Source organism: Sturnira hondurensis, unplaced genomic scaffold (assembly GCF_014824575.4).
Source record: "Sturnira hondurensis isolate 20B ecotype Veracruz unplaced genomic scaffold, ASM1482457v3 Scaffold0008948, whole genome shotgun sequence".
NCBI lineage: Eukaryota > Metazoa > Chordata > Mammalia > Chiroptera > Phyllostomidae > Sturnira > Sturnira hondurensis.
In genome coordinates this window covers 4,536,245-4,550,422 of record NW_028081579.1, presented here as the reverse complement: position 1 = coordinate 4,550,422, position 14,178 = coordinate 4,536,245, and the positions used below count along the sequence as shown (strand labels likewise).

Genomic DNA, 14,178 nt, shown 5'->3' with positions numbered 1-14,178 from the left:
TCCAATGGTTACCCAGAATGTGCCCACTCTGTCTCTCCAGTGTTCTACTTCAATTGTAATTGCATGCTCAAACCAACAAATTGAGCTCCAGACAAAAAAAGTACCTAACTGAGAAAGTCAGAGATTGCAAGGAAACGCTTTTCAAGTACAAGTAATGCAAGAAATGACAAGTGAAGTGAGGGAGAGGTTTCAAAGCTTGAAAGACAGTCATCGATACTGACAGATTACTGTAATTCTGGCTGCTAGCACGATCGATTTGGGCAGCATATGACAATCAATATTGTCCTCATTTAGAGAACAACATTAGATTCATAGATACAGAAGATGTTCCAAGGATAAAATTTAAACTATATTTAATGATCATAAATAGCACAATTTATGCTGTGGAATCTTAGTGTGTACTTTTATTGGGGATAGAATAACTGACACAGCAGTACAATTATCAACTATAATTGAGTTTATTACATATTATTTTAGCCCTTCACTTCTCTTAACAGGATTAAAGTAGTAATTCTGGTGGTTTTCAAAGCCTACTTCTATCTCAATTTTTGTTGTAATTTCTGTTAAGTTCAAATTTCAGTATCTTAAAATAAAAAAATCTAGTTGTAATTTGTCATAAAAACTTTCACTTAAAAATCAAGTAATCCATCTCTGTGATGTCAGCTTTCCCCAACATTTAGAGTTATAACAGAACTTAGAAAATCTCGGTCAAAAGAGACTGTATGTTCTTCAGATTAGCAAAGGTCACTTTGTGTCTTTATTGTACACTTTAATAGTGTAGGAAATAATTCTCATACAGCCTCTAAATTCAAGCTCCTAAGTCAAGAAAACTTTGTTTGATCTGTCTTATTTAATGTTTTTACTCTGAGTGTTTCAAAAGTGATTTTGCTGATAGAAACTGCTCATATTTGCTGTGCAAACAAAGTGTTCATGTTTACTGTTTTCATTTGAAATTATCTCTCATTTTAGAGTTTTCTCCAATGTGATACCTATTTAATGTCTCAGCAAGATTTAACTATTACGAACTTCATGGAGCAGGCTTGAAAATCCAATTCAATCAATTAACCTCCCAACCAAGCAAACATAAAAATCCAATTAGGCAATTCCTTGGTGTTGGTAGCACTGTTTTATATTGACTGTAATCTTTACACATAACAGAATTAATCACTGCACAAAAAAAGTTACTTACTTCATCTAAGCACATCCAAATTCATTATCTCATTTAACCTTCACAATTCTGAGATGGGCATTAGCATCTCTTTTATAGATGAATAAAGTGAGGTTTAGAGTTTCTGTGACTTGGTCAAGATCATAAGGCAGCGTGTCAGTTAAAATCAGTGTTTTCTAATAGCAAATCTCATTATTATACCTCTAGTGTAACATGCAAATATGAAATAGCTCTCAACAGTGTGAACTTAGGTACAGGAAATGGAAATTAAGACATATTCCCAACACTTTTAATTTTGCATTTTTAGACTTCCAGCCAAGATGGAAGTGTAGGTGGAAACACTGTGCCTCCTCGCACAACCAAGTTTAAAGACAACAAAGTGTCAGTAACAAAAATGCAACCAAAACACAGAAAATTGAACTATACGTAAGTCCGACAACAACAAACTATTCAGCTGGACTGGTAAAAGGGGTGGAGCCAGTGACTGGCTGAGCTGGGTTGGATCAGGGTTGCACAGGAAAACTCGGCCAGACCAACCCAGGTGCGTGGGCGGCAGTTGGCAGATCCCAGGCATGGAGTTGAGAGGAGCAGACCTAGTGAGGGCCCAAGGTGGCAGGCTCACCCCAGTCACACATTTGTGTGCAGATAAACCAGGCGCAGGAGCGAGCAGTGAGACTGACGGTGCAGACCCCAGCAGTGGGAAGGAGCAGAGGGAACCACCATTGCCCCTCTTTGACCCTGTCCCCACATACAGCGTCACAACGCAGCAACTGAGTTGCCCCGCTCTGGTGAACACCTAGGGCTCCGCCCCTCATTCGGGTGGAGCCCTAGGTGGTAACAGGAACGAACAGACCAAAATATTATGGCTCAAGAAGAACTCAAAGCCCCAGAGCCAATAACTCTAAGCGACCAAGAAATAGCCAGCCTATCAGATGCACAGTTCAAAATACTGGTGATCAGGATGTTCAAAAAACTGGTTCACTTTAGTCACAAATTAGAGGAACAAATGAAGGCTAAACTAATTGAAATGAAGGGAAATGCACAGGAAAACAATAGTGATGGAAAGGAAACTGGGACTCAAATCAAGGGAGTGGACCAGAAGGAAGGGAAAAATGACCAAAGAGAAAAGTATGAAGAAACAAGAATTCAGAAAAAATGAGGAGAGGCTTAGGAACCTTTAGGACATTTTTAAACGTTCCAACATCCGAATTATAGGGGTACCAGAAGGGGAAGAAGAAGAGCGACAAGTGGAAAACTTATTTGAACAAATAATAAAGGAGAATTTCCCCAATCTGGCAAAGGAAATATATTTCCAGGAAATCCAGGAAGATCAGACAGTCCCAAAGAATTGGGACTCAAGAATGAACACACCAAGGCACATCATAATTCCATTAGCCAAGATGAAAATGAAGGAGAGACTCCTAGAAGCAGCAAGAGATAAGGGGACAGTCACCTACAAAGGAGTTCCCATCAGACTGTCAGCGGATTTCTCAAAAGAGACCTTACAGGCAAGAAGGAGCTGGAAAGAAGTATTCCAAGTCATGAAATCCAAAGACCTACAGCCAAGATTGCTCTATCCAACAAAGTTTTCATTTAGAATGTAAGGGCAGATAAAGTGCATCTCAGATAAGATCAAATTCAAGGAGTTCATCATCACCAAGCCCTTACTATATGAAATGTTAAAGGGACTTATCTAAGAAAAAGAAGATAAAAATATGAACAATGAAAGGACAGCAAACTCAGTTATTAACAACCACACCTAAAACGAAAGCAAACTAAGAGGACAGCTAGATCAGGAGCGGAACCATAGACATGGAGATCACATGGAGGGTTAGCAGCAGGGGAGTGGGAGGAGGAGAAGGGGCAGAAGGTACAGAGAATAAGTAGCATAGACGCTAGGTAGAAAATAAATAGGGGGGAGGGCAAGAATAGCATGGGAAATACAGAATCTACAGAACTTGAGACATGTGGACATAAACTAAAGGGGGGGAATAGGACAACTGTAATGGCATAATCAATAAAATATATTTAAATTTTTTTTTTTGCATTTTTAAAAACTACTTGGTAAAGCGTGCATCTTGAATGTTATTTGTATCTTGGGCCAGAAATTGTTTGTATTTGCTCAATAATTCAAGTTCCTGCTGCATAACACAAGAGGCAAATAGAGTTGTGTATTATAATCTAATCTCTCTCTACCACTTTCCCAAAAGATTTAAGGCATACTTTCAACTGTGTCTTCAATAAAATTGTAGAGGACACTAACCTCAGGACGACCATCAGGATCAGGTGAACTGTAAAGAGGCAAAGGTCAGAAAGAAGACAACTTCAATGGAGCTGACAATGTGGATAAAATTAGTTAATAGGTAATAATCTGATTATTCCTTGTAAGATTGGTTTCCTCCTTAGAGAGAGTCGGGATTTAATCAACTGAATACTTATATTTCATGACAATGACCACTTCAAATCTGAGTTTTCAACTTAAAGTGAAGATATAACTGCCATAAATAAAAAAATGCTATATAAATGTCATTCAGCTTAATCAATGTATCATGTGATAGTCTCCCTACAATTCCATTTCACAGTGTCAGAACACATGAGAAATTACATAGAAATCAGACAGCATAAGCTAATTTTTATCAAAAAAAGATGTATGTGGTACACATATGATAAATCCATTTCATGTGGAATAGAACATACATGTATTTTAAAAAGCCTTTCCTGTAAAGCTTAAATCCATAATTTATTATATAAAAAGAATTAAAATGTTTTTAATCATATAGAAAAAGTAAAGGAAAACACCTATTTTAGAAAGAAATATCAGAAAACAGTGTAAACCTTAAAACAGTATGTATATTGTGTCCTAGGCACTGTTCTAAGAGCTTTATACATTTGATTCACTCAGTTCTCATAACACCATGAGCTAGATATCATTTTCACTCTCATTTTATATACTAAAAAAACTGAGGCTGAGAGAGGATGAATAATTTGCCCAAGGCTACAAGTGGCAGCCAGCATTTGAGCACAGGCAGTCTGGCTCCAGTAGCCATGTTCTTAAACACTCTGTGTTCTCTCAAACTTTCACATCTCTATGTTTTTCCTTCTGCTTCTGGAATGCTCTTAATTTCATCCACCCAATAAACTCAATCATCCTTCATGATTGGTTCAATCCTCAGACTTCTCAGAAGTGTTTCCAGATAGCACAGCCCCTTCCAGCTAAAGGAGAGGCCTCTTGTTATATACTTCCAGAATACTCTGCATAACTACTTCAGCATATATATCACATATACGGAAAATAGTTTATTTATTTACCTAGATTGAGTACCTTGAGTACCTTCCGATGACTGTTTTGGTTATCTCTGTATCTGGAGTAGTGGAGTGCCTAGCACACAGTGGGGCTCTAATTAATTAACCAAAAGGTAATTAAGTACTTAATTAACAGTGTATAAAGAAATTACACCATTCAACTATCATAAATGCTCACTCCATCACCTATATATAAATAAAAAGAAATTCAAAGGTCTTAACAACATTTTTGCAAGAAATATTTACTTTGCAAAGAAGACATATATTAGAATAGAAACAATACTGTTAAAAAGGATACAAGTTTTGATATAGTGGAATCAGTGATTTCAGAGCACGGCTTGCATTGATAGCTGTTGCTCGAACCATAATGGGTAGGACCTTTCCATTCACAATAGCACCATCAAAAAGTGGGCCAAAGAAGGGAACCTGATTAAAAAATTAGAACATAATTTTATACTAAAATTGGTGAAAGGCTGTAGGGAAAAGCAAACACTGTTTGCATACAGAAGTGCTTTTGCTTCACCCTTAGTTTTTTTTTTTTTCCAGTAGAAGTACTATTCAAATTCAATTCTTTTTCACTAGAGGTAATTCACACTAGAACAATAAAAAAAGCTGTCAACAGACTGCAGGGTTTCATTTAAAAGAACTGTGTATTTCATCTGACAGACTAAATAATTTATATTCCCTACCAACTTTCAAATTTTTGTAGCCTCAATCATGCAAAAAAATCCAACCCTGAAAGTAAATTCTTCTTCCTCCACTGAGTAAACACAGGAAAGATACACATTCTTATAGGCAGCAAGTTATTCTTCATTATTTTTGTGTAATATCAGCTTTATTACACAACCTGAAACATTTCTATCACATAATTTGCCATTTTTATCAGGTGACTGACAATTTCAAAGTCATTCTATTTGACTATGGTTGGTACGAATGGCAGCTAAAGGCAAAGACATGAGCTGTGAATAATATAAATATTTTAGCTCTGTGGTCACGTATTGTCTCTGCTGTATATTATTCTTCAATTAAAAAAACCCCATTAAAATGTAAAAACCATTCTTAGCTTGTGGGTTGTACAAAAATAGAAAGTGAGCCATAGTGTGCTGACCTCTGGTTTAGGTGAACCCTAAAAACAAAACCTGGCCATAAATTTAAATTTACACATAGAAAGTTTAATCTGACTCAAGAGATTCTTAAGATTCACGATCAACTGTAAAAAATTAAGTTTTCTATAAACTGAAAGTATTCAATTAAAAAAAGAAAGACACCAAAATATTACCAAACATTTATTATTTTGAAAGGAAATAATTCTGCAAGTGTGTTTCAACACTACAGTAACAAACACCTAAGTAGAACTACTTGGCTTTATAAAAAAGATGTTTTTAGAACTCTCATTTATTAAGTGACACAACTAAATATTCATGTAATCTTAACATGACATATCAATTAAAATACAGGAATCATGTTCCTATTCTAAAGGAAATATTCTTACTGTCTTTTAGTAAATATTAATCACCCTTTTAATAAAACACAAGCACTTCTGTGAGCCTAGCATAAAAGAACTGCCACTCTAGTGTTGTTATCAAGCCTTCTTCCATTTGAATACAGTTTCTTGCTACTATTCCTGTTCTAGCTCCTTCTGAACTAGACTAAGACAATTCACAGAGCTACTGGAGTCTGTCCCATTTCCCACCATTTCACAAATTAATGCCTAGTCTTTCTGAAAGAAGGACACAAACCCATACAGAACTCAAAATATATTATTAAAATGTAATATAAGAAGTTCTTACCTCTGGTTTTTTCATTATCTGGATACTGAACATGTGATTTCTCATTGGATATATTACGATAAGGACATCACCAAATTCCGTAGGAATAATTCCTCTCCTGTAGTCTCGAGTATGCTCTGACCAAACAATGTGTACTTCATCATTTCCTAAATGTCTCAACTGGAAAACCAAGAACACAGTTCATAGTGCTTTAGAACCATTTATACAATCACTGTTGTACATTTATACAACCATTGTTTGCACACTATAAAAGTATTAAAAGGTAAAAAAAACATTTAAAAGATTTCATTGGATCGTTTTTTTACAAGAATGAAACACAAACATTCAAAGACATCAGGAGACACTACAGAAGATCAGATAGCTTTTAATGGTCTATAGTAAATGGGAAACATAGAACTTAGATAAAAAAGATTCACATACAGCCCAACCACCAAATCACTACCAAACCTTTTAAAAGATGGTTTAAGAGTGCTTTTAAAAAGTGACTGATTTAAGATTCCTCTTGTTTTTCTGATCACTCTCTGGAAGTGCTAATGAGCAGTGAACTGGCCTAAAGAAGCCAAAAGGAAGAGAAGTAAAAGAAACAGGCAATTCATAAGCTGGGTAATCATCTATTGAGTATGAGAAAGTTGACTGCATTTGGTTTGACAGATTTATTTCCAGGTTTTCTTTGCCTATGAAATTCATCCAAACACACATCTTGAGATTTCTTAGACTCACAGGATGTTATTTAAACATATGTGGTGCTTACAAAGAAAGATGTTTTTGGCAGAGAGATGCCATCATGGTGACTAAAGTCACAAAAAAAAGCATCACAAAGTTGAATTTCTGTAAGCTATTAGAAAAATGAACCTAATACTCATTAGTCTTGTGTGTTATTCATAGAGATTACTGTAAAAACATGTACTTTAATACAAAATTTGGTTATCTTAGCACATTTATTAATTCTGCTACTGAAGAATCCAATTCCACTTTGAGTCCACTTTGGGGCATATCTCACAAACTTTTCTTTTACTTTTAGATACGTGGACAGTGTAGATGGGAAAGTCTAAAAGAAAAAACTAGGATAAGTGCCATTAATATTTTTATTTTTAGTATGAGCTAATATACAGGCAATTTCTAGTTCTGAAAGATGCACTTTTTGGGCTTACACACCAAAGGGTAGAAAAAACATTAAATGTGTAATTTAAAGAAAGGAGTTAAGTCCAATTAATGAAAGGCTTTCTCCTGTCCCTTTAACTACGGAGTTCCTAACCTAAGTTCGAGGGCTCTGTGAATATTTGAAAGTTATTTGTAAAATGTTGTATATCTTTCTGAGTAGAGAGTCTATCAAAGTAATAACAAAAAAAAAAAAAGCCAAGAATCAGTGCTCTAAAGTTTCTAATACCGATTTATCCAGAATATCACTATGAATGTCATTAAGTTTTTGAGAATTCAAAGTAAATTCCTGAACTTTAAAATTTATATTACTAAGCAAGAAATACTTTCTCAGATACTTTGATGACTATAAGATGGAGGAGGCAACTATTATTACTTTAAAGATAGTGACAAACTAAACCTATATTTTAGAAATATAGTATAAAGACTTTTTTAGGTTTAAGTGAATTAAGAATTTTTTTATTTTGATAAACCACAAATGCGCTTACTGCTCTTAATACTTCATAGTACGTCTCAAGTAACAAAATATTGTTTTAAGTTTTAACTCTTATTATTTACACCACACACACTCGAATGATATAAATGGAGTACTTAGGCTTTGTGACATCTTTAAAAACCAAAAAAGATTACACAACTCAGAAAAGCCATGGCTCTATAATTTCATTTTTTAATCAAAATACTTTAAAAATATCCTTCCTATACAACCTTCCCCATGTGTCAGCTTCCCTAATAGGTTTATGTTAACTGAATACAAAAGAAATGTGAAATAAATTTAACCAGGAGGGATGATCCAATCTAATTTTGATACATTAATGTCATATGCTGTACATGTTACAATAGCAGCCAGATCTAATACTAAGCTCCAGGCTATACTGAGATTTCCAAATGGCAGATTGTTCTAAGTGATATCAAGTATAATTGAAGTAATAAACGATAGTAAAAGCTGAGCACACTGTCAGGAAGAATTTAAGTATTTACTTTTTAAAATTAAATGAGTTAGGTTAGGAAAGACAAGACAACTGAAATAATGCAGATCTCAATTTACAGAAAATTCCTTTTATTTATCTGCTACATTAACCCTTGAACTCTTGCCAAAGCTATCTATAATTTCTAGTGCTCACTTATCTAGAGAAATGAAAGAAAAGAGCAACTGCAGTTTTATCTCATAACCAAGGCTTCTCTTCAAATATCTACCACAGAGTATTAAAAGTCTGTTACAGAAGTTTAATGGAAAAGAACAATACATTTTTATGAAACATAATGAAGATATTTGTGGCCCAGAACTATGCATAGAACAAATTTATTCTAAATATGTTCAAGCACTTTGAGGGAAAAGCTTCCAGAATATCCCTTATGATTTACACTCAAATGCTAAAAAAGTAATTATTCTATGCTGTCATGATGAGGCATGTTTTTATATCTTTATAATAATTAAACACACATTGAAAAACTGCTAATCATTGCTGACCTTAAAATTTTTTGACCATAATGAAAAATCAACTTTAAGTGGTTAATAGTTAATATAAATTTCAGGTGTGTTTGACAGAGTTGTCATAAAAGCTTAATTTTGTATTTATTTTATATATTCCTTCTCTTATGGACTTCTAATTCTGTGTCCTACATACTCAGCAGGATTTTCTATGCTCTGAAAATACTCAAAGGGGTTGCTAACCACATGTGTTTGTGCCTAGATGTCAATCACTTCTGAAATAGAGTACAAGTCTTCTATATATGGGGTAGGTCTGTCCAAATCACTGGAAACCAGCTACTCTTCCAAATTCCCTTCAACTGCTGCTGAAGTATATAACACTGACCACAGATTATCATTACCAATTTATGAAGACAAAGCAGTTAAATGAAATTCAACATATATAAAATCAAAGTCCTCAAACCACTATATATAGATCATCTAGCACAAGAACAGACACTGAAGTTCTCATTTCCCACACAAACCAGAAACTCCCACAGTGATATTCCTGACAAGTAATTCTGCCTCTGCTTGAATATTTCTAAGATTTGGTAGCTCAAAAAATTCATAAATAAGTCCATTCATTTTTATTTTATTTTTTCATGCATAACAACCTTTTATTTTATATTATTTACTACCAATTGACTGAGTACCCATAAACCCATCACCTTGGACCTAGGAAACAGTTACCTAAAGATGTGTCTGTTTTAAGTATTTTAAAAAATAATATATATATATTATTGATTATGCTATTACACTTGTCCCATTCCCTGCCATTATTCCCCTCTGCTATGCACTCCCTGTCCCACCCACATTCCCCCTCTTTAGTTCATGTCGACATGTTGTACATTAAGTTCTTTAGCTTCTACATTTCCTATACTATCCTTACCCTCCCCCTGTCTATTTTGTACCTACCATTTATGCCTCTTATTCCTGGTATCCTCTTCCCCATTCTCCCCCCTTCCTGCTGATAACCCTCCATATGATCTCCATTTCTGTGGTTCTGTTCCTGTTCTAGTTGTTTGCTTAGTTTTTTGTGTGTTTTTTTTTTTTTAGGTTCAGTTGTTAATAGTTGTGAGTTTCTTGTCATTTTACTGCAAACAGTTTTGATCTTCTTTTTCTTAGTTAAGTCCCTTTAACATTTCATATAATAAGAGGTTGGTGATGATGAACTCCTTTAACTTGATCTTATCTGGGAAGCACTTATCTGCCCTTCCATTCTAAATGAAAGCTTTGCTGGATAGTAATCTTGAATGCAGGTCTTTGCTTTTCATGACTTCAAATACTTCTTTCCAGCCCCTTCTTGCCTGTAAGGTTTCTCTTGAGAAATGAGCTGATACTCTCATGGGAACTCCTTTGTAGGTAACTGTTTCCTTTCCTCTTGCTGCCTTTCTTCCCTTATCTTTCATCTTGGGTAATGCAATTCTGATGCGCCTTGGTGTGTGCTTCCGTGGGTTCAATTTCTTTGGGAGACTCTGAGCCTCCTGGACTTCCTGGAAGTCTATATCCTTTGCCAGATTGGGGAAGTTTTCCTTCATTATTTTTTCAAATGAATTTTCAATTTTCTGCTCTTCCTCTCCTCCTGGTACCCCTATGATTTGGATGTTGGAACGTTTCAAGTTGTCCTGGAGGTTCCTCAGGCTCTCCTCATTTTTTTGAATTCTTGTCTCTTCATTCTGTTCTGATTGAATGCTTCTTTCTTCCTTCTGTTCCAGACCAGCAATTTGAGCCCTGGTTTCCTTCCCATCATTGTTGGTTCCCCGTACATTTTCCTTTATTTCACTTTTCATAGCCTTCACTTTTTCCTCTATTTTGCAACCATACTCAACAATTTCTGTGAGCATGCTGATTCCCAGTGTTTTGAACTGTGCATCTGATAGGTTGGCTATCTCTTCATGGCTTAGTTGTATTTTTTTCTGGAGCTTTGATCTATTCTTTCACTTGGGCCGTACAAAAGGTAAGAAGAAAATCTTACCTTTTGTGATGGCATGGATGGACCAGGAGAGTATTATGCTAAGTGAAATAAGCCAGTCAGAGAAAGACAAATACCATGTGATCTCCCTTGTAAGTGGAATCTAATGAGCAAAATAAACTGATGAACAAAATAGAAACAGAGGCATGAATACATGGAACAGCTTGATAGCTATCAGAGGGGAGAGTGGACAGGGGGAGTGGATGAAAGAAGGCAAAGCAATTAGCCAAAGAACATATACGCATAACTTGCAGACACAGATGACAGTGTGGTGATGGACAGAGGGAAGGGGAAGTGGGGACTAAGTGGAGGTGGGCAAAGAGGAAGGAAAGGGACACATCTATAATACTGTCAATAATAAAAGAGAAAAAAAATGAAACAAGCACCAACTTACACCAGACACAAAAATAAATTCTTTTAAATCTTTTATCCAGGAAGAATTTAAGTATTTACATTTTAAAATTAAATGAGTTAGGTTAGGAAAGACAAGACAACTGAAATAATGCAGATCTCAATTTACAGAAAATTCCTTTTATTTATCTGCTACATTAACCCTTGAACTCTTGCCAAAGCTATCAATAATTTCTAGTGCTCACTTATCTAGAGAAATGAAAGAAAAGAGCAACTGCAGTTTTATCTCATAACCAAGGCTTAAATTCTTCCTTGGATAAAAGATTTAAATATATGTCGTGACACCATTAAAGTGCTAGAGCAGAACATAGGCAGGAAAATCTCAGATACTTCATGCAGCAGTATTTTTACTGGTATGTCCCCTAGAGCAAGGAACATAAAGGAAAGAATAAACAAATGGGATCTCATAAAAATAAAAAGCTTCTGCATGGCTAAAGAAAACAGTGTTAAAATGAAAAAAGAACCAACCATATGGAAAAAACATATTTGCCAATGACACCTCAGACAAGGGTTTGATCTCCAAAACATATAAACAGCCTCACACAACTCCACTCTAGCAAGACAAACAACCCAAATGAAAAATGGGCAAAGACTTGAATAGACATTTCTCTAAGGAGGACATACAAAATGCCCAGAGACATACAAAAGCATACTCAGCATCACTAGCTATCAGAGAGATTCAAATTAAAACCACAATGAGATACCACTTAACACCAGTCAGAATGGCCATTATAAACAAAGCAACAAACAACAAGTGTTGGAGAGGTTGTGGAGAAAGGGGAACCCTAGTGCGCTGTTGGTAGGATTATAGACTGTTACAACCACTATAGAAAATGGTCTGGAATTTTCTCAGAAAACTAAAAATGGGTCTGCCTTTTGACCCAGCAATTCCACTGCTAGGATTATATCCTAAGAAACCCGAAACACCAATCCAAAAGAAACTATGCACCCCAATGTTCATAGCAGCACAATTTATAATAGCCAAGTGTTGGAAGCAACCTAGGTGCCCATCAGTAAATGAATGGACCAAAAATCTATGGTACATTTACACAGTGGAATTTTATGCAGTAAAGAGAAAGAAGGAGCTCCTACCCTTTACAACAGCATGGATGGAATTGGAAAACATTATGCTAAGCGAAATAAGCGAGGTGATGAAAGACAAATACCACATGATCTCACCTTTAAGTGCAACCTAATCAACAAAACAAACAAGCATGCAAAATATAACCAGAGACATTGAAATTAAGAACAATCTGACAGTAACCAGAGGGGAGGTGGAAGGGGATAAGTGGAGGAAAGGGGGGGAAGGGTTTTCATGAACAACTATAAAGGACACATGGACAAAACCAAGTGGGGGCGGAACCAGGGGAGGGAGGTGGGAATGGCTGGCGGGGAGTGGTGGGAGTAAATGCAGACAACTGTACTTGAACAACAATAAAGTAATTAAAAAATAAAACAGAAAAAAATATAACTATTTATAAAAATATAAATAAAGCATTGAATTAAAAAAATAGAAGTTTTAGTCAATTCAAACCCTTAAGTCTTTTTCTTACAAAGTTCAGATTATCTTTAAGCTTATGAGGGTCTTTTGTTGGCCTGATTCTGCTAATCAATGTGTTACTTCTTTCTTTCTTTCCCATATTTGAGTTATCCTTAAATTCAAATTCTTGTATCTTAATTTACATTTGGGATAACAATTTCAAAGGGGACAGATATGAATAAGGGCCATTACAGATGTTCCTCCTGGTTAAAAAATATCCACATTTATTAAATGCTTACTATTCCAAGTGCTTTTTGATAATTTATTTAATTTCTACGACAGTGCTGCAAGGGAAATAAAATTGTCATTACCTCTATTTTTACAGGCGAGGAATTGAAACTTAAAAAGATAAAGCAAACTTGCCTAAGGTCACATAACTAAGTAAGTAGCAGAGCCATCACTGAAACCTAGGCAGGCTAGTTCTAGAAACCACACTTTAACCAGTTCCCTATATTGCCTTTTATTAAATAATTTATGTCTCTAGATATGATTATACAACCAGTTATGAATATACTAACTGAACTATTATTAATACCACATTTCTTCAATTTGCCCACAACAAACGACTTAGTTAAATGCTTTATACCGTCTATGGCTTTCCCTGATCTAGTAATCCTATTAAAACAAATTCAGTTACCTTGATGCAATCTGTTATGGTGAACTCATCCTGGCTCCTAGTGATCACTATTTCATTACCTAAGTGCTCACAAAACATCTGTTTAATAATCCTATTTTGTCAGGCATTGAGATGGAGCTCACGACCATCAGTAATTTTTGTAGTTGGTGGCCTGTTCAAATTTCTATGGAAATCAGATGTTTGCCTATCTTATGGCAGTTTTCTCATTTTCCATGGTTATAAACAGAATCCAGAGTTAATTCTGGATTTCCTCAGTACCACAAAATATCACTCATCTGGAGCTGAAGAATAAAATTCATGTAAAGTAACTATACCCTCTCTTTTATAAAATCGGCTTACTACTCTATGACTTTCCAATTTCACTTAAAAGCACCTAACAATCAATTAGAATTACTCAGGGTCAAAACCTGAAAGTCTTCAATTTCTGTTTTCCTTACTCTAGCTCTTAACAAGCTCTTCATTAAAAAAAAGTATTATCAGAGTTTCAGTCAAGATGGAGGTATAGGCAGGCACGGCTCACCTCCTTGCACAATCGCATCAATATTAAAACTAAACTACAGACCAACAATCACTCAGAACCCTCAGAAATCGAAATTGAGTTGAATGGAAATCTGACAACTACAGAACTAAAGAAAATACATCAATCAGAAGGGAAGCAGATGAGGAAATACAGAGACACGGAATGGGTGGATTCAACACCCATGTATGGGGGATGAAAATTTGGGGGATAT

The 14,178-nt window shown here is 35.3% G+C and overlaps 1 protein-coding gene across 13 annotated transcripts in view; it reads right to left on the bottom strand.

The window, feature by feature from the left end:
* RALGAPA1 (Ral GTPase activating protein catalytic subunit alpha 1) overlaps positions 1 to 14,178 on the bottom strand; it is a 265,494-nt gene that overhangs the window by 48,880 nt on the left and 202,436 nt on the right. For all 13 annotated transcript variants that reach the window (XM_037056449.1, XM_037056448.1, XM_037056442.1 and 10 more), the window contains 2 exons: positions 6,262 to 6,420; positions 4,770 to 4,897 (listed from right to left, as the gene is read on the bottom strand). In XM_037056449.1, coding sequence (XP_036912344.1) covers positions 4,770 to 4,897; positions 6,262 to 6,420 — 287 coding nt within the window. The remainder of the gene's footprint in view (positions 1 to 4,769; positions 4,898 to 6,261; positions 6,421 to 14,178) is intronic.